We start from the raw sequence: 22,195 nt of genomic DNA on the forward strand, positions 1-22,195 counted from the left end.
CTAAATCAGTTATCCTACTGTTCCTTCCCTGAGCTATCCGTAACACTGCACCAACACCGTGCATTACACAGCTACAAATTCTGAGGCGCTCTTCAACCAAATCATTCAAGTTATTCACTACGTGATCACACAGGCAATGGTGTGAGTATATCCCGAATGATGGTGCCAAGCACATATTTAAGCTGATGAAATGTAACTACTGCCTCAACCAAGGTATTATATGACTTTTTTTTAAACCCACATACCCATTTTCATGAAAACTGTACAAAAATACCGTATTTTAAGACTCCACTGTTAAATGGCTTGAAACTGGCCAACACAGTCAAAACTTATCCAAGGAGCACAGACAGATCCTCCTCACCCAGTGCTATCATAAGACTCATATCTACAAGAAACCATGTTAAAGTATATGCATGGCTGCGCACTTACACATTTTCTCTTTGAAATCTGAGAACTGTACTATAGCTGACACGAGGCTTATATGAGGTTTGCCTGCAAAGACAAACTTTATCGTGCAGAGAAAGGAAAAAATATTTTACAAGCCATAACAAGCCCATTCACCAGAATGACCTTCAAGATGATGACTAAAAATCTATCTTCTCAACTCAGCTCAAATCATTTTGCTCACGTATATATGTATATGCCACTTACATGAGAAAAAACTTGCCTCTTCCATTTCAGGAGAAACATCTGTTCCACGCAGTGGCTTAAACAGAGGCCATCCCTGATACCTCAGACAGGCATTTTGACTGTCTCTGGCCAATGGCAGAACCAGGATAAAACACCTTTTCCGACTGACCCCTGCAGGTGGCCAGCTGACTCTGAGGCACGCCTGCATACGATGAACATATGGATAAATTCAGCGATTACTATGTTAGAACAAATTAAGGTCAATGCAGGCTGCCTTTCTTTGCATGGCTCAAGTACAGAGGCAATGGGGATTCACAGGTACCGCAGACTGTGAATTTTCCTCTTGAGAAGCTAGAGTGAGGACTGTGTTTAAAAAGACAGTTAAACCATTGTAAAGACTACAACTAAAGATGATCTTGACACTTGGTGGTAAAACATAGTAAACTTTTCCCGTGTTATATACCTTTATTCCCAGCGTTCTGCTGATAACAACATGAAAACATTCTGCAGTATCTTTTTTTCTTTTTTTTTTTTTTTCCCCACACTGCAATTGGCTTCACTCTTTTTCTTGGTACACTCAGTAAATCGAGCTCCTTAAATCTTACTTCACAGACTTTATCTCCCATCCCACTACCATTCTTGTGCCCTGCTCTTTTCTTCCCTCTGCAGGATCTGTATCGTTCTTGCAGTGCTGGCTATACAACTAGGCAACAGCAGGTTTGCCAAAGTCGTGCACAGAAGTGAAAGCACCTCCTTATCTCTCCTTTCTAAGCATCTAAGGGTTGGAGAGGTCTTTGTTGCCTCAGCAGCAAGTCAGATTGCTCAGGGTACTGTCATTACTGCAGCAATCCCTGCTGTCTTTTGGGCTGCTGCTTCCCTCATCTCCTGTCCTAGGTAGAGTCTATATTCTTTGTTCCTAAATATTGCACTTGGCATTTGGCTGTGTGGAAATTTTGCTTTTTCTTGGGTTGTAGATATTCCACAAACCTATTCACGTATCTCTTTGGAATGCCTTTGCTTCCCATTTCATGCACAGGCAACCCTTGTGTAATCAGTGAACTCTGCCAGGCACAATTTTGCTCTGCAGTCCAGATTGCTAATAAATACGCTAAAGCAGGCTCAATAGATGACTGCTTATAGAGTTTTCTGCACAAAGTTTTTTGTTTATGTGCTGTTAATTTCTTTTAATGAAAGTCTTAAAAGCATAATACTGTATTTCCTTATTCTTTTCTCAATTTCTTTTAATGTAAGTCTTAAAAGCATAATACTGTATTTCCTTATTCTTTTCTCTCTTGGCAATACTGACTTCTTCTTATTTCTTATTTTTTTGGTCAGAATGCTGATCACAAGCTGTGTCACAAACTGGCAAGCAATTAGCAAAAGTCTAAGTTGCTGAAAGAAAACATTCTTGGACACATGAACAAAACAAGTATTTTGGACGTGGTGGAGGGAGACACATAAATTGTGGCAGTATTGGTGAATTTTCTCTTGTGGAAGAGCAGATACAATGAAAACATGCTGATGATTAGCAGTTACAAGTACCCTCTGCTCTCAGAGCGACGGCACACTTGAAGCCTTTGGGATCTTTAAAAGCAGAGCCATTTAGCACTCAAGGTTTATCTGCGATTCTCAGAGCAAGGCTTTATGCAATTTTTCAATTGTTTCAAGGAGTCTCTTGTCACATGCCAATATGACCCTATCCCATCATCACTTCTACTGATTATTTTCATAGAGCCATGTGGTGAGTTCATGAGGAGAAAGAGTTTCTGTTCCTATCAGCATGAAAACATTTTTTTTAATCTGATCTGAATAGTGCAGAACAACAAATTTTTACGAACCCGCTTGGAGGAGGGCTATCTGGCTGAGTGTCCAGCCAAGCACTGATATAGGAAAAGGAGAAGAATTGTTAAAGCTCTTTTTGGTATCTCATCAAAGAAAAAGGAAAGAATTGTACATGAGCAAGGTTTGGACTTGGACAGTTTAACTATGCCAGTTTCCAATCCATCTGTGCTTGACAAAAAGAGGATATAACTTTTCTTTTGGAGATGGATCAGTTTACAGTCACCCATAACATTTTCACCTAAAAGCTACAATGTTGTAATGTGCTTTACATGGAAGGTATTTGCAGACCATATGGAAATGGAATTAGTGAAAACGTATCTGCCCAAGTGTTAAATGGAACTCCACAATGAGCATTCCTGAGCTTAAATATGTGACCTATACATACTGCATGTTTGTTTCCAATTAGATTCTATATGGGTAATTTTAACCTTTGCAACTTCTATTCTCTGAGGTATTGAAAAAGCTGAGTTGATCAACCACAGAAGTATTAGACTGGTTTGGGTATATTGAAACTATTTGCATTCAGTTGCAAGTCAGTCTTTTTTTAACTTGTCACTAAGGATATTTTTCACTTACATAATATTCTAGGATGTTGGTCAATCATCTGAAATAGGGACAGGAGTATAGGATGTCTTTGAAGAAATGAAAAGGAGCAAAAATTAGTATTATTTCAGAAAGCAAGTAGACAAAAGAGTTTTACCAATAAATATCTTTTGCACTATCAGACTACTGTTTGATAGGGTTCCTCAGTCATGTTTGGGAATTTACAAGAACTATCATGAAAAATTAACTGTAACGAGAGAGCTCCTAGTCTTCAGTCTTGTACTGCCCAGACACTGTAGCTAGTTCTATGCCACTTGAAAGTTAAGATGAGGCAGTTCAGATACTAAATATTATTTTCTTAAACTGTAAAGCAGCCAAAAATTGGGACAGAGCAAGAGTACAAGTCAAAGGGAAATGGGGTGCCATGGTATGACTGTAAGTTTTTTCATCAGAAGTTTGAGATAGCTCAGCTATTCCAAGGAGGTGAAACCGTAACTATGTTGTTTACTTCCTTTCAAACATTCGTCAACAGCACCCATCTCACAGCATCAAATCTGGACAGCTGACATAATTAACATGTTTTAGCAGAATTAGAACCATTTTTCCTCCCTCTTTTCTAATTGGGATCCGCCTTCCATATGCAAAAACCTAAGTTACAGAACTGTTTATATTCTTAAGTCTGTAGTTGAACAGTAATTTTTAAACACACACACACAAATATCACCAAAGAAAGATTAAAACTTCCTCTGTTAAAAGGGTGCCTCCAGGTACTTCTTAGATTTTAGCAAAATCCGACAGGGAAATATTTTATACCATATTCTCAAAGACAGCAAGAGCAATGAACGTATTTTTATGTTTCAAGCTTGAGTAATCAAAAGTAAATATATTTTATAGAATACGAAAGATATAATGTTAACCAATTTGAAAAATAGACAGCAATTGCAGACTTGATTAAACAAAGTTTATTTACTACTTTGTAATTGTTAGAACTAAGATCTTTGCCAGTAAAACAATGAAACCAATTATTTCATATAAAACTTCCAAGCTAATTACTGCTTGCCAAGAATAAGTGTAAATCATTAAATGCTGCATACTCATGTATCTTGAATCACTCCACTAATCTCTGTTTTCCTGAGTCTTTGCACATAAAGCACTTTTGAGGGGTAAAACCACCTTTACCTTTCAGTAAACAATGCCTGGGAATTTCTCAAATGGACCAGCAGAGATTAATTCTTTTTTTAAAGGGAAATTAGCTAGGTGAGCTAGTGGAGATCAAGGATGTCACGCAAGCCATGGAGAAAGAAAGGATGAAAGGATGAAATGACTAGAGCAGCAGCTCCGAGAGTTCCCTGTTAAGATGAAAAAGAGCCTGAAGATCTCAGAAGGAAGGCACAGATCCATCCTGAGGCCTGCTGTGGTCAAATCTACGTTCTGCTTGGATTTTCTTTTACAGATTCTTATTTGAACTTCTAGAGCAGAAAAAAAAAATTGTTCTTCAAACTGAGGAGTAAGAGAGCAAATGAAGGGATAGTCAGACATATCAGCCAGCAAGTGACAGGAAAGATGGTGCTTATTTTGGAACTCAGTGCTTCATTTGCTAATAACTATTCCTGAGACTGAAGAGCTGAATCCTAGAAGGACAAAACTTGGGAGAACTGCCCAAGTGGGCATCAGAAGACTGTTACAGGCTCCAGTGCCATTCCTCTAACTGGGCAAGCAATGACAAAAACTCATCCTGCCCTATTGTGGTCAGATTCCTGGTGCCTCTGGGCTTTGCCACATGCTGGGAACTGCGGAAGCCTTGTTCACACTATGATTAAGACCAAAAGAGATGTAATAGCACTGGTCAAGAACTGTTTATACCTATAAAAGAGCTCAGGTATATCCAAGTCAGTTTTATTTGTACTGTATAAAAATTACTGTGCAATAAACAACTGTCAAACAAAAACAAAGTTTGCAAATAACTTTGCTGAAATAAAACATGTTAGAATGGAATCCATCAAAACACCTCACAACTACCTCCTTACTGAATGAATAGCTCCGTTCAGTAAGCACAGGTGTCAGTAAGGGAGAACAGCAACTTTCTCACAGATACAAAATAAACATTATAAAATAACTGAAGCCTCTGAAAATTACAGCACTACAATACAATTTCTTGTATTAAACAATAAATAGGCAAGAAAAAAAAAGCTAGTTAGAAGATTTCAATCATAAGGTGGAAATATTTCTCTCATTAAGACTAAAAGAGGGGCATTTTGCAGGGAATAACTAGGCCACTGATAGGAAGACTGACATTAAGATTATAATTATGCATAATAGAAGGAGTTTTCCCTCAAAGAATTTGAACACAAAGCTGTGGTTTGTTTCTGATTTTATCTTCAAACATTATCAGCTTTGCCTGAATGACTCAGTAAACAGTAGCTCTCTGTGTATAAAAATAATTCAGGAAAGAATATGTTCCTCTGGGTATACGATGTGGGAGCAGTGCAGGAGTTCCAACTCCCCCATGACCGTTTCAGTTGTGTTAGCACTGATTCTTTACTTAGTGCACTAGTTTACATCATGTACACTGATTTCTGCATTCCTTTATTTTCTTTCTCCATTATTTACTGCCTTACTTAGATGGATTCATTCTTTCCCAAAATTTCGTAACCATGAAGACAATACATAATAAATGATAAAATTCTCAGAAGTGTTGTAGGATATTTTAAAGATTTTTTAATTAAGTAATAAGTTATTAATTAATAAGTTATTAAGTAATAAGTAAGTTTTATTAAGTGTTGCTATTTATTAAGGTAGCATTCATCTGCCTGTTCAACTGACTCACCTGAGCAAATCATGTCCCTACCAAATCTATATGCTCATTCATTTATATATCAAAAACAGCTATATAAAGTCTTGTTAAAATGACAGAGTCACTTCCTATTCAAATAGGCAAAACATTACAGTCGTATAGCAGAGACAGTACCTTCAATCAACAGCTCTTGTCCATGACTGCCCAACAATGTACGGGATAAGAAAGGGGCAAAATCAACAAAAATTTCTCGCAGGAGGGGGGCCACCTTTTCCAAGGCTCTTTCAAGCTTTGCAGTGATACTGTGAAAAGAAACAGAGAACATAAGCAAAAGTAATTATGGCAAATCAAATCTGCTTTTACCAGATGCTACAAGTTTCTTCAGAAAACAGAATCATCATAATTTGATTAACTTTACAGAGTTTAAAATACTTTATGCAAATTTTGTGTCACATTTACCAGCCCGGTCGCCTTACAAGTTTTAAGCACATTTAAAGAATACTTCAAAACATGTTTTTCCCTCATTTTTAAACAGGTAAAGAAGAAACTGAGATATTCAATTATACATCTATTGCACATATCTGTGCTTCTACTCATCTTTTTTTACATGCATTTGCAAGCGTGAAAAGTTTTTCTTCATCTAAAAAAATATTAAAATGTTGGGCTTTTTTGTTTAAGCTTTCAGATAACAGCATCTGACACAGAGATACAAGACAAGGAAGTGGACTAGTGCGGGAACCAAGAAAACCAACGTTCTGCTCTTCAACTTTGGGCCATCGTGATCCCAGTAAGTCACTTTGCCTTTCGCCTTCTACCTTGCTTACTGAGATTCTACACTCTTTGAAGCCTGGAATGCTCCTTATTTTACATTTGTACAATAAGAAGCAGTGTTTTGAGCTTTGGTTGATTCTTAAATACCAGAATCTGATACCACTCTATCTGAGGACCCAGGTCTAGCAACTGTAGGAAAATGTCAGCCTGAGCTATGCTGTTCTCTCTGAAAGACTGTTACCACTTTAACTTCCTTCTGTGCAGCTTCCTGGGCTACCAAACATTTTTGGCTTTCTTTCTCAGATTACTTGTGGCAGAGAATGGTTTCTTCATGCTTGAGTTTGAGCCCCAAAATACCATCAGCATTTAAAAGCATGATTATAGTTAGATTGTAGCCAGTTAGTTGACGAAGGTACAGCTATTGTTAGGACATAGGAGAATGAACAGTGACACTTCCATTTTCGGTGGTATCTACTACGTATAAACTTTAAATAAATGTGAACTTCTTGATGCAGGTCACAGGGAAGATGTCCCCATTTAAAAACAAAGTAGATATCATCTCAACTAACCTTTAGAACCTGACCTCTTTCTTAGATGATTACTTTACTTTATTATGCTAAAGCCTCTATTGACTACACCTGAAACACAGGTGACTGTCTTAGATATAGGTTTGCTACATTAACCTACCCTACGCTTTTACAGCTAGACAAATAAATAGGCTCTTAATAGTTTCCAAGTTCAAGATTATTTATTTTGCAGATTAAAAGCAACACATGTTAGAAAATAAATTAGGTAAACGTGAGAAACTGGGACAGGGAGGTTCAAGAAAGCACAGTAAGACAATCAGAAAAAGAAACGACAAACTGTGAGAAAAAAAAATATTTCTCTGAATAGTTCTTACTACTTATTCACTTATCACAAAGAAATACTATATGAGTACTATATTTAGTTCTATTGAGGGAGAGATTTGAGGTTGCAATCTGTTTATTGCAATCTGTGAAAACAGACAAAACCTGTCGAGAACGACAAGAACAGCTTTTGTTAAATGCACTGTTATACACCGCATAAAAACTCAAGAAAACCAAGCAGTGATTTTGAAATAGTTCTTCGTGTGGTGATATTAGATCTAAATAAAATCCCACGTTCTAAACACCAGTATTTTTTGTTTTTCTCAATGGAAGTGAAAAAATTCCAGATAAAGCCCTCACTTTTTCGATAAAAAAATACTGCACAACCATCAGTTTATGTCCTAATAACCAAAAATTCTGGAAATGTTCATGTTCCCTGCTGTGAAAAACAACACAATAATAATATTTTGAAACCATAGAGTGAAGCTGTTATTTCAACCTTTTGACTTACATCCTTAGCAGGATTTTATCCTCAGAAGCACTAGTAACATTCTAACATACTTCCTACAGATTTACCTTACTCTTGCCAAAAGTAACATGACTATGAATGTAAAATGACAGGAGAATCAATGTGCTCTTTGTCCAGCAATCCAGCTCTTTGGAATTAAATCAATACAACCTCTCTATGCCTTTTTTTTCTTTTTTTTTTTTTTTTTGGTAATATCTAAGGGCTCTTAAAGGACTTGAAATGAAGAACTATAATATATCATGGGATGTGTTAGAAGGACAGAAATCCATGGAAGCAGTACAAACACTCAGAATCATCATTCCAAACTAGAAGAGTGATGGATGCAATATTTTGAAGTGACAAAAAATAAATATTCTCTCAATTTTATGAACTTAATTTAAAATTGTATTAAAGAATTATACATCGTCAGACAACAGCATTTCTATTTTAACACTAGAGTTCTTTACAATAAAAAAGTAAAACATTAAAACAGAAAAGCATTTTTTTTAGAATTGTCCTTGCAGAATTCTTAATAGAACAGTCAAGAATAAAATGTTTAATTTCCATACTATTATATAATTTCTGTAACATTATTCAGTATCAAATACAAGAAGTAATAAGATCCATAATCTTACATGTCATATATAATTGTAAGGGCAGGATTGTGATAGGATATTTTGAGGCCCAGGCACACACTATCCTAATTCCAAGCACTCTACTTTCCCAGTCTCATTCTGTGCAAAACTTCTACTTCCAAATGAAGACTACTTAAAGAGCTGAGGTCATGCTCACCCTTGCCTGCTCACGTCCAAGCCATGATACTCTCCTATGGAAAGAGAACTCGTACAGCTTGTAAGCACCTGGATGAGTTGCTGTCTCAACCACCACCTTCCTAAGACTATGCCTTGAAGTGTCCGACCGACTGAGGGAGATCGGCAATTTCTTACCATGCCTGGTGCAATATTCCTAGGGCAGATATGGGTGCATTTTGACAATATCCAAAATGTGTCTTTTATGTGTGCCCTGATTAGCAGTCAATATTTACGCTTGTTACGTAGGGCTTTTGTTTGCGAAGAAAAAAACTGTTGGCACCTCCCTCCCTACTTGCCAATGGACTGTTTCCAAACTATGTTTTTTGTCTTGCAGTCCATCCCAACAGAAAAACTTTTACTACCGTTACTGAAAGATATAAAAAGCTCATGAACTAAAGAATTATTTTTAATGAAGTTTTAGTGTCTAACTCTAATAGAGTGTCATAACTCTAATGACTGCCCAGTGAAGTGTTCTTCCAGTATGTGCATTCTTAGTACTGAATATATAAATAAATATACACTGAAGTATACAAATAATTACAATAATATATTTTAAATAAGTTAAAATATTTTTTCTTTTTTCTGTATGCATGAGGTTACTGGAAGAGAAATTATAATTAATGTGAAAAGACACAGTTTAGTACCTCATGTTTTCAGCTGAATCCTCTGGCATTGGAGCAACAGTTTGGACAGCTGGGAGATTTTTGCTGGTAGCACCATTCACAAAGCTGGATGACGAAGAGGAAGAAGAAGATCCTGAGTCTACTGCACCTGTCCCCCAAAAAAACACAGGTCTTAATTTCAATCGGAAAACATAAAACTTGGAGAGATTTTTAATATAGTCCTTGTCTTGCTCATCTACTTTAAATAGGTATTCTTACTAAAACAATTTAAAAACAGCATTTAAATACCACATAAATTAACTAATTATTTTGTGAATATAAGAATAATAAACTTAAGTAGCTACTAAATATCAGGCAAAAAAAATTCCTTACCTCATTTTCATTATTCCCAAATTATATTCCAAAGTTGAAAACATTTTTACATCATCCTGTAAAGCAAGATCTTTCTAAAATAGAGGTATATTTAAGATGAGCTTAAGGGGAGAATAGGAGTTTAACTATTTTACTTTTTCTGTACATACAAACCTCTTGGCTGTACAAAGGCTGCATAATAGGCAAAAAAAGTAAAATAAAAATGAAAAAAAAGGAGAGAGAAGATGGCAAATGTATAGCTCTTCCAAAAATAATGGCAGAACGTAGTGTTTGAAGAGTTATCAGTTGTCTAACAAGACTCCAATGTTACTTTTTCAAATTCCCTTCTGGAATCAAAAGGAATTCTCAGAGCGCAGTGTGAGATGTGGCCACGGTGGTGGCCGCACACGGGCAGTGTGACAGGCCGGGGCGCCCGTGGTAGCCACGTGCGGGCAGCCTGACAGGCCGGGGCGCCCGTGGCGGCCGCGCAGTGAGCGAGTTTTAGCTAAGGGTCAACGGGAGGTGGGGAATGCCAGAACAGGCGGCTTGAACATGATAACTGCTAATCCGGTGTCACCGGCCAGCCTTAACAGGTGACAGTGCACTGTACTGCACCTCGTGCAGGGAGTCTCTTTTCCTGTTTCCTACAAATAAAAAGCAAAGCTCTACAAAACCTTTGTCAGCCAGCTGACAGCGAGGTAGAGAGGCCAAATGCCTTCTCTGGCAACGGAGTATTTTTTGTTTTCTCTTTGAATACATTTTTTGCTGATGAAAGAATTGAGGTACAGACTAGACCTTGGACCCGCCTGTTTAAGGAAACGGACACTCAGAACACTAAAAGATGAAGCTGGGTTTGCTGGGCATGTGGACCAGCGAGGCCTTGGAGGCTGAGCAGGTCTGCAGCTGAGGAACGCGCGTGGCAGGCGGGTTAGGGCTGACAGCCGGGTTTCGGGCTAGGAACGACTGCAAAATGCGCCCAGACACACTGCGAGGGACACACAAAAACACAGAGCGGGCAGCTCTGCCAAGCAGGGCACCACACCTGGCTGCAAATGGGAGAGACTACAGGAGTGTGCATAGAAACATTACAGTTTCATATAGGAGAGAATAGACTTTATATATATGTGTGTGTGTGCATGTATATTTAAACATGTATATGTGTATGTACATATTATATATACATTTATATTCATGAAACAATGCTACATATTACATATTACTTTGTCTCTTTGTCTTTCTGCTTTCAGTCAGGTTTTTGTAAGAAAATGAGTTGCTGTATTATTTAACCAGGCTCCCAGAAGAGAAGGCCAAACAGACCTAGAACTAGTAGATTAACATAGAAGTAAGAATCAGGGATACGAATCACAGAAATTCACTCTAAAAACTACAGAAATAGGTTATAATAAAAAGAGAGGAAGGAAGGGAACCCATCTCCCAAATTCAAAGGACTAAAGGGGCATTAATAACATACATCTCATTACATTGTGACAGTGACACTGACAGTGACGGCAGATGGTGGAATGTGAACACTGCAGTCCATGGGACAACACCACAAAACACCACCCATAACATGCAGCACAGGACACATCTCCAAGACAAAACTGGATGTGCAAAATATCTTTGACATACTGTAAATACAACTATAAAGAGGAGGCTTGGGGGGACATCTAGTGTTTTCAGTCTAAAAATTTGTAAACTTTTTTTTTTATCTTTATGAAAAAGGGTTGTTCAATGAAATTCTACATACTGATTTAAACTCATTAAAAAATCCAGATAACTTTATGAACTTTACAAGTATATAACCAGCTGGCCTCTATATTCCTCATGTATGCATCTCAGAAACAGACGTAAATGATCACTGTTTTAACACTCTAGCCATAGTCTAATTAAAAACGATGAAATGAGCATTTTTAACTATAATGTCTTTGCGCGTTTTCCATGTGATACTTCTTTTTACTGTCACTAATGCATTTAGCACTTCTAAAGTGTTGGTATTCTAATTGAAACTTGTAAAATAAATAGGACGGGAAACAGCCTTTAAACTGTTTCCTAAGAGAATTAATCAATAAAGTCACTCAGATGAATTCAGGCATAAAGACTTTCCAAAGTAAGATCAGTAAGAAGTTCAGTATATATGTAGTTTTTAGTAATTAAATCTGGTATTTGCTGAATAACCATCTGATCAATACCTTCCCATGAATCCAGGAAATCCATAGGGCAGGGACAAAGAAAGGTTGCGTACAAAAAAAAAAAAAAAGAAGACACACGATCCTAAATCATCACTTTAATCCACAGTGAATATACCATGACATCCACGATACTGTCCTCTACCAAGAACGTTCCTAGGGAAATGATTAATTTTTGAAGGGAATTACTTACAAAGAAGTAACTAACAGTAACTAACAGCTAAATATTTCAAATTTAAATCACTGATAAGAATGAAAGTTTCACACTACCTAGTACCATCTGAGAAAAAAAAAATCAATGCTGGATGTTTTTTTTGCATGATATAAAAGTACCTAAAAAGGAAATCCATTCAAGATTGACAGAAGTGGCTACACAAATGGAACTGTTCATAGAAGTGAAAACATTAATCAGCACATCATTCCTCCCATCTGCCTCAGGATAATGAGATTTTTAGATTTTTTTATTCTCAGAAAAAAATCAAAGTTCTATTACCAGGTATTAAAGGTAATCTGTGAAAGGAAAGAAAAAAAAATGAGTGTATCTTCATTTTATTCCATGAAGTAAAAGGATGCCAAAAGCTTTCCCCTCCATTTCCTGCAACCCCAAGGTAGATTTACATTTCCTCAACCTTTGCCTGAAGTTGTGATATTCTTGAAGAGAGACCTTCTCTCAAGTGCTTCAGCTTAGTTTGGAAAGAAAACAGACCAAACAGGCCAGAAATTTAAAAGGTGTTTAAGTAAACATCAGTTGCTCTCTCAGGAAGGATTCATTTCTGATATAATCACCTACAGCCTCCATGATCTACAGGCGCTTTCCTGTATTTCCCATCAGTATTATTTTAAGCAGTTAAAAAAAAGAAAAGCCTTGTTCTCCTTGTACAGGCCAATTAATGAACAATGACTGTTGTTAAACTAAGTTGGTTCTTACTCCTGAATCATGTAATAGTTTTTAATTACAAATAATAATTGCTAAAAATATAAATTCTTAATAATTTAGGATATACTCACAAGCAGCTAGTTTTCTTTACTTTCTTTAACATTTAGGGAAAGATTAACATCCCTCCTTAATCATAATAACATCCCTTATTGCAGAGTACTGGAGAAGGTTATTCATTTCCATTCTAAACTATGCTTATATACAGTATTAGAACTACTTATTCACTTACATACAGCTTTGCAAGTCCAATTTGTGCTACTGAAGATTATAAACACACACCAGGAGAAAATACAAGCTCTAATAAAGAACAAGATCTAATCTTTCTAAGTTCTGAAAGGTGCAAAAACAACCACAGAAAAGATGATTAAAAAGAAATAAAACGGCAAAAGAAAAAACAAACAGGAAAAGATGAGAGTCACAAAAATATTTAAGGACAATACCTGTTGTATTAATCATACTTTTTGGTGTAGCTCCTGTGGCAGCAAATATATTCGGCGTACTGGCCGGGGGCAGCCCGCTCCCGGCTGCGGCGGCTCCCACTGTGGTCACAGCAAGGCTACCCGGCGGGGGCTTCTTCACCGGCACCACCACGCTCCTGTGACGAGAAACAGCACATTGCTAAAACCCCACCATGGAGCTATCACCAGTTTGTGTGTCTTACAGGTTTGTGTGTCTTACAGGTTACTGTTATGCTGCTACTGAAAAGGAACACATTAATATGTCTATTATTTTAATCTTTATGGAACGCTTGTAAAGTTGAGCTCTCATATTCCGATGCATGGTTTGCAGACCTCTGTGATTAGGAAAAACTCATCTAATTTCTCTTTCAATGCCCATAAAATAGAAATACCCCCTGATTGGTGTGTTGTTGAGACCGCTATAAGATAAAAATTGCTAAGAAACCACATGCAGTAGAAACTACAACGAAGTGGGGTGGGCAAAAATGCAGAAATGAGCAGTGTAGCAGCAGCAGCACAAAAGTGAAAGGGAATGACTGACTGCTTTCCAATGAAAAATGAATGAACAAATAAAACCCACAACTTCTTTAGCCACTCAGACCACTCCAGCCATACACACACTGCAAACATCGTGCAGATCAAACCAGAACTTTAGGAAAGAGGCACCATTACTTAGCTTACTACTAACCAGTCGCTAGTCACCTGTGCTAGCATCCTTTGCCAATTCTACACGTACACCTGAACAAAAACCATGTTTAAGCCGGGCGTTCGAACCAGCTGCCTACCACTCAGGCACTGCTGCTTCATTAACTACCTTCAACAAATCACTACAGATTTTCTTTTGTTGTTGGTTTTCTTTTTTTTTTTTTTTTTTTGGAGGGGGGGAGCAGTTTGTAATTCACATGAGATATTACCAGTGAAAATAATCTGTTTATTGAGTTGTAGAAAGAGTGGAAATAAAAAATAGTATTTCAGTCTGGTCCATATTCTGTAACTCTGCAAGTTCTAACACAATCTTTTACCCATTTTAATAACCAAAGACCCTCAAACTTAGTCACCCTGCTCAATCAAGAGGTCAGACAGGCTTTCAATAGGCTGGCAATTTCAGGAGAACTACTGCATACTTTTCTGGGATATGTGAAACTTTATGAGGCTAAATTAATGTTCCTGTTCCTCCATCGTTCGCCCAACAGCAGCAGACAGTGAGAGAATTTTCGATAACTACTTTTTTAAAAAGTGATATGGATTTCAAGAAAGTTTTTCACAGAAGTATTCCACATCAAACAGCAACTTCTGCCAGAGGCTCCAGAAGAAATCACAGTAGGCAATAGGACATAGTTTGATATTACATATCACCTTCTTTCTACAGTTAAATTAACAGAGCCTCTGAAAAGAAGGTTTGATAACTCCTGTTTAAAATTATGTGTATTTTCCAGACTTATACAAATGTGCAGCCCTTTCCAGAGCATGAACATTTTTGTTTACTTGCTGTTGTTCTTGATTTCAGATACAGATTCTGCTTTGAATTTTTAATAAGGGTTTGTCACATTTTGAATCTTACTGTAGATATTCCACTGTAGGATGCCTACATCAAGGTAAGATTTGTTTGAAATAAAGGAGGAAAGGCATAATTCAGAGACAAGGGGCACGGAGAAGAAAAAGTGCATACAGAAATGCGAAGCGCACTGCAGAGATACAGAAGGTTCACGAACGCATCTAATCTTTGAGATATCTGCAGGTGAAGCTGTAGCAATAAATGTCCAGTTATTTATTACTGTTTTTTTCAGTCATTTGATACATTCATAAAAACATTCAAATTATAAAGTACATAAAACAACCCTACTACTACCCTGGTTTTGTCTGAAGTAACAAAACTGCTTGTTTCTTAAAAAAAAAAAAAAAAAAAATTGTCTCAGATGTGATTTTAGGACAGGGGCATAAAGGTCACTGATCCTTGCTCTCAAACCAAGCAGGAGAGAGTTTAATTATTTATAATCTCAATGAAATTCTAAGCACTAATATCTCTCTTGAATTAAGGATAAATTAGCCCAAGCACCTAAAATGATCTTAAATATTGGCAAGAAACAAGGCTTGGATATGAAAAACTAACTCTATGCAGAAAGCTGAATGGTCTTGTTGAACAGGCAACAGCGGAAATACTGGAAACCTAATGACCTTGAAGGGAGTGGATAGAATATATGCTACATTGTCATGTCTTAGGTGCGAGAAACATCACTGAAGAAAGCAAAAATGCAAAGGAACAAAGAATATGAGGCGTAAACTCAGAATGGGTAGGGAATGTGCTTCTGTATCTATCAGGAAAAACCAAATCCACAACTCAGCAGCTATAAAGCAGCTGCTCTGTGAAAGCCAATAAAGCTTTAATAACAAAACAAAAAACAAACAAACAAACAAACAAAAAAAAAACAAAAAAACTTGGGGTTTAAGCAAGACAAAAATCCAGTGTTATTTTCACCTATACATTCAATCAATCATGTCAAAGAGTAAAGAAATGCTGGTTTTCTCCTGATAACACACAGATAAAATTCTACTTAAGATATAAAGATGCACCTCAAAAAGGGTATTTATGAGAAGAGATTTAAAAGATCTGTGTACAAATTGCTAAATAATAATCAAGGGGTTGTAAAACTACAGCTTGAAGAAAAAAAAAAAAAAGAAGGTTAATATACCCTACTTCAACCTATTCATAATTTTAGGATGAATTTGCTCATGAACAGCTGAGATGAAGATGCACTTCCACCTTTTCTTCCTGAGCGTATTCTGCAACTCAGTGGTAAGATCAGGTCCAGATGAGGCAACTTCAGCTCTGTAACAGGATCCAACACTGTATCTTCCCTTCTCCGGAGTGCACCTTGGCTGCTACTTGAGGAAGGATATTCTAGAAAGGAACTCTCAAGTCTTTCCCTTAAACTCAAATCTCTACTGCACAAAAAAAAAATGAGTTATAGACAGCTAACTAGAGAGTAACTTAATTCCTACATTACTGGCATTTTTTTCATTCGCATGTTTATTGTGATTATTGTGATTGCAATATTGCGATTCCAGAGCATTGGAAAAAAGGTTGTGGAGTCTCCTTCTCTGGAGATCTTCCAAACCCACCTGGATGCCACCCTGTGCCACGTGCTCTAGGTGTCCCTGCTGGAGCAGGGGGTTGGACTAGATGATCTCTAGGGGTCCCTGCCAACCTCAATGATTCTGTGATTCTGTGATAACCAAAGCAGCAGGGAATGCCTCTCCAGGGAGAGGCTTCAACTCTGACTCCACTTTATTCACAGATAAGGTGTGAATAAAATGTAGATACCGCATTTAAATGACAGATGTAGACCTGCGTAGATCAGTGATCTCTTAAAGACTGCAGCAACAACAGATGAGTGACGAACCAGAGAATCGCAGAGCATTTGGGGTTGCAAGGGGCTTTCGAAGGTCACCTCGTCCAAGCCCCTGGCTCAGAGCACGTCCACCCGGAGCAAGCTGCCCATAACCCTGTTCAGCTGCGTCCTGACTATCTCCAGGGATGGAGACTGCTACTTCTCTGGGCAACCTGTCCCAGTACGAAACCCCCCTCATAGTAAAGAAGTATTTTCTTGTGTTCAAGAGGAATCTCCAGTATTTAGTTTGTGCCCCAAATCCCCGCTTTGAGCCCCTTCATTGTTTTTTTCTCGTATACAGACAGATTACCAATAACCTTTTTATTTATTTATTTATTTTAAGTTTTAAGATGGGATTTTCCACAACTCTTAGCATTGGTTTAAATGCTCCTTCTCAAATTGTCAGAACAAAAACTCTTAGAGAATCTCCATGCTACTTACGCACTCAGGCAAGTTTGTTTAATTGACACTCTTATATCTGTGGTACCTTCTCAACTCATATTACCCTAGAGAAGATAATCTTCCTCTCCAGTACTCTTCATCTTAAATTTACCTTTTGAATTCTGGTCTTCTACCCATTGCGTCAATCAGAAATAAATGAAGCTTAATGTAGTAAAATATAGAGAGAGTATAACACCAGAATTTTACTAGAATATATAACTACATACAAAAAATATAACTAAGTATCAAAATGTATTTTCTAAGTGTCTTCTTTCTCAGTACTTATGGCAGGTAAGTTTATCTGTCCTGACTGGAATCTCACTGAGTATCCACTTTCTAGTGCACACTTTTAAAACTATCCCAAGGACATTCTACAGGGAACAAAAACAGACTAAATACTTCAAAAAGTGGCTTTTGAGATTTCAAAATATGCCTGTAAAAAAGTTTATTGAGCATTTAAACTATGCAAACCCATAATTTTTTGATTTATGAAATTACAAAGCCTTAAGAGTGAATAAGGATGTTTAACAGCAGCAAAAATAACTGATTTCACTCCCCAGAACTCAAGGATTTCTGCATATGCAAGAGACTGCTTACTACTGAAACAATTTGGCTAGCTATAGAAAATATATGCAAATTGCAAAAATATATGCATTTTGCAAAAATAACAAGTGAGATAGATTCAAAAACAAGAGCCCACTCTGAATTTCTATAGACATTTCAGTCTAAAACTCTCCAGTAGAAAAGATAGTTTGTAACAAATGCAAGCTTCAGAATTGCATATTGGGAAGAATTACACAGAATTTCACAGCCTCCCCCATACAGCAGGAGAAATAAATATCTGCAAAATCCCCAAACTCTAAAATCATTAGCATGGGCTTTTTTTTTTTTTTTGGCCAGCAGGAGATGAGAATGCAGGGAGGAATTATGTACCATAGATTGCAAACGTAGGAGAGCCAACCCTTTGTGTTTGCTTCTAAAAATGCCATCCTGGACTCTATTTTCAAGGAATTCAGTCTGACACTGAAAGACATGTCATAACTTGGGGAATCCAGGCTTCAGCGTCCCAGAAATCTGTTTATATAGCTCATAATGTAATTACAGCTACCTTAAGACAGATGAGGCAGAAGGCAGCAATATATTGAAAACTAATTGAAAAACGCAGTTGTCCAGAAGCACTTGTGGGGAAGAGGTCTCTGAAAAGCTGCTCAAAGCTTCAGAGTTTGAAGTGAAATTTTTGATGTTGTCACTCCCAATCTATTGAAGGGCTGACAGACAATCAAACCCGTCTGGCCGCCTGGCAGCTCATTTTGCTGGCAGGTGGCAAACAATTAGACACACCAATTTGTGCCTCCTGATGACATTAAAGCATGAAACTAAGTTGTATGCAGGGCCTAGTGATTTGTGTGAAAGCATTTCAAAAATAATACTCTTTGCCGTGGCGACTCATTTCAGACTGCCACCTCCCATTACGGCTTTGAGCGCTGAAGACGCCAGACTTGAGCTACGTGCGGAGCGAGGCCGCTTCTGTTCCATCCGTCATCAGCGCCCCCCGAGACCCCAATCCCCTCCTTTCATCAATATCACCTCGTCATTTACATTCGATAGCACTTGAACTGCTGCATACATTAGCTGCACAGAAGTCCCATTCGGTAAAATAGCTCGGGCACCTTTTGTGCTGTTGGATTTCATTTGCAGATGCAAAAATTGTGAGGAGTGATACACTCTAGTGCACTACCCAGTGCTTGCTTTGAACACAAGACCAATGTACAATTAAAAAAGGAACATGCAGAGCAAAACATATCATATTAAATGGTGAAACTGAACTTAAAGCTTGAATTATACTTGCAGAAGTTTGCTTCATATAGTGTTTAAATGAGTATAAAATGAGGGATTAGAGCTAAAAAAAGGAGCCTTAAACCTACAAAGATTCAATTTTTCTTTTTAGAAATTATTTATCACCCAAAGTCTTCTTTTACAAGACTCACAATCACCCAAATAAAATTCCCCCCAAAAAAGATAATCTTCCAAGCACTACTTCTTAGATTACCTTCTGATTGAAGTGTAAAAATACATTTATCTAATATTGATTTTCTTAGAAATAATAATAAAAAGTGTATTTTACAAAAGCAAACAAAAAACTGAGCTGCAACGAATACAACCCAATAAAACAAGGTACTCTGCTGCTCGTGATTCTCCCTGGGGAGGACAAACATGGCCAAGGGCCACACTGCTCAACGAAGGACCAAAAGCTGCATAAAGTACAGCGCCAGGAGAGCCGACAGGAACATGGGTCACGGGCACGTGGCTGCTTTCAGGAATATGCAATGTGCACTTTTTGACTGTTAGTTTAAGTTAGGAAACACAAGTATGTGTACATCTTAAAAGAAAGCTTTGATTATTCATGGACTAATAATGAAGCTGATTTTTTTTTTCAATTTTTCAAAGATTAGTAGGATAGTAAAAGCAACAGAAAATGTTCACAAACCATCATGACCTAAAAATCTTGCAGCTCTCTCAATTCTTATTTTATTATTTTAATCATAGAATCATAGAATCATAGAATGCTTAGGGTTGGAAGGGACCTCTAGAGATCATCTAGTCCAACCCCCCTGCATACGCAGGGTCACCTAGAGCACGTGGCACAGGACTGCATTCAAGTGGGTTTTGAAGATCTCCAGAGAAGGAGACTCTACAACCTCTCTGGGCAGCCTGTTCCAGGGCTCTGTCACCCTCACTGTTAAGAAATTTTTCCTTAAGTTCCTATGGAATTTTTGATGTTTCAGTTTCCGGCCATTTCCTCTAGTCCTATCAGTGGCCACCACTGAAAAGAGACCATGACCGTCCTCTGCACTCCCTCCCTTGAGGTATTTATATACACTGATCAGGTCCCCTCTCAGCCTTCTCTTCTCCAGGCTGAACAGGCCCAGCTCCCTCAGCCTCTCCTCATAGGGCAGATGTTCCAGGCCCCTGATCATCCTTGTAGCCCTGTGCTGGACTCTCTCCAGCAGCTCCACATCCCTCTTGTACTGTGGGGCCCAGAACTGGACACAATACTCCAGATGCGGCCTCACCAGGGCTGAGTAGAGGGGCAGGATCACCTCCCTTGACCTGCTGGAGACGCTCTTCTTAATGCAGCCCAGGATCCCATTGGCCTTCTTGGCCACGAGGGCACACTGCTGCCTCATGGTCAACTTGTCATCCACCATGACACCCAGGTCTTTCTCCGCAGAGCTGCTCTCCAGAAGGTCGGTCCCCCCCATAATATATTATGCAAGTCATTTTCTGCCCGACGTTTATATTTCAGTTCCCCCATGAAAAGTTTTAGAGTGAGTCTGAATCACCAAAAGAGGAACAGCACTAAAACCGCCCCTCCTTTGGCTCCATGGATCACCACAAGGGTCCAGAAAGTCCCTTGACTTTTTGCCTGAAGAGAAGCAGAAAGAGGCATCTGCCTGAACAACAAGCAGCGTTCAATAACACGGTAAATACAGCACAAACACAGCCCTAGGCCACTCCAGGTCCTGTGGACTACAAACGTTATTATTTCTTTCTGGAAACCCACAGCTCAGCAACACGGGCTTAGCTGCAGGTAAGCAGCTAGGGCCGGCCCCACACTGCCAGCTTCAAGGTTGCTGGATGTATTTGAAAAGTCAGATCTACCTCATTCTACAAAATCAGATCATAGGATCATCTATCGAAAAGAAACTACGTATCTCAACAGAATTGATACAAATGGATCTGTTTTTGCCTTAACTAACATTTACCATCATCCTTGCTCCAGTGGGGAAGTAAATAATCCTATTGGTTTACATCCAAGACAAATAAAAGAGAAAGGATGTAACAGAATCAAAACTTTGGCAGTAGCCTAACGTGACAGGATATATATATATATATATATTTTAGCTCCCAAGTAGGATAATAAAGTATGAAATACCTAACAAAAGCCATAAACTCTAGACATGCAAAGCTTCTCACATAAGCCCATAATTCTATATTTACAACTACTTATGCCAATATTGAGTATGTCCAAGCAGTCACATTGTTTCAAGAAGATCCATGTAGGTGATCACACTAAATACAGAGTATGGCTGGCATACTACAGCCCACTTAGAGTTTTAAATGCTTTGTCATAAAATTATACCTCAAAAATACAAGAACAAAACCACTCTCCCCAGCTTCCTTTAGGTTCCCTCTAAAAGGAGAGACATTTCTGGAGGTGAAAGAGCCCAATCTCATCTAGGTGCCTAGCGCTTTGTGAATTAAGAACCCTCTGAATAAGGCACTTTTCTGAACTGACCAAAGCGGGGAATTAGCTGAACAAGTTAGACTAAAGCAACTTCTAGGTGGTGAGCTGCTGTTAATTCTACACAAGTATGAACTTCAATACTGCTAAATCTACAGGAACGCAATTAGCAGAAGTGGAACATGAATCAGAATGAACAGAAAACGAATGGGGTGGTTCTTAAAGACTAATGGAAAATTTCCATAACACTGGAGGAAAAGAAAATTTCAAGTCACCTTGAAAACTACAATGTGCAGCTGAAGAATGAAAATATATCCTCTTAGTGAAACAGCTGCCAAGCAACCTTTCTCTGAAATGGCCGTCAGACCTAAAATATTATTAGAAAAGGATAAATTTGTTGCTAATTGTTTGCTTCTAAGTCACATTTCACTTTTTCTTTCTCAAGCTGATCTTCTTTGCTACAACAGATGCTATCTGGCTGCTTACTGAATTATTTCAGAAAAGCAGCCTCCGTACTAGCATGTACATATACAGAGAAGCCATCAGCTTTCCTGTGCAATTCCTAGTGGAAAGTGCTTCTTCACTTTTACTCTGCAATTCTTATGTATCTTCTTGCACTTTACATTATGCTGAAAACATCGATCACATTTTTCTTAACACTTAATGAAGACACTTCTGAAGTTTTTTAGGTTTTCTGGAAACGCAGATGGATTTTTCTCATAAATCACAATGATACTTTTCTCACTTTATTTCTTCCTGTCCTTCAGAATTTTAACCTTTGTGCCTCCCCAATGAACTGTTTTTTTTTTGGTAAAA

General features: G+C 37.9%; 1 protein-coding gene across 5 annotated transcripts in view; it reads right to left on the reverse strand.

Annotated features, from left to right (window-relative positions):
• The window catches only part of NBEA (neurobeachin), a 460,133-nt gene that overhangs the window by 259,640 nt on the left and 178,298 nt on the right, over positions 1 to 22,195 (reverse strand). For 4 of the 5 annotated variants that reach the window (XM_088522208.1, XM_088522209.1, XM_088522210.1 and 1 more), the window contains 3 exons: positions 13,286 to 13,440; positions 9,393 to 9,519; positions 5,984 to 6,111 (listed from right to left, as the gene is read on the reverse strand). In XM_088522208.1, coding sequence (XP_088378334.1) covers positions 5,984 to 6,111; positions 9,393 to 9,519; positions 13,286 to 13,440 — 410 coding nt within the window. The remainder of the gene's footprint in view (positions 1 to 5,983; positions 6,112 to 9,392; positions 9,520 to 13,285; positions 13,441 to 22,195) is intronic. The other variant, XM_088522207.1, reaches the window with a different exon arrangement.

This window comes from Tinamus guttatus, unplaced genomic scaffold, assembly GCF_059628265.1.
Source record: "Tinamus guttatus ecotype Peru unplaced genomic scaffold, ASM5962826v1 Tinamus_guttatus_pri_ptg000150l, whole genome shotgun sequence".
Lineage (NCBI taxonomy): Eukaryota > Metazoa > Chordata > Aves > Tinamiformes > Tinamidae > Tinamus > Tinamus guttatus.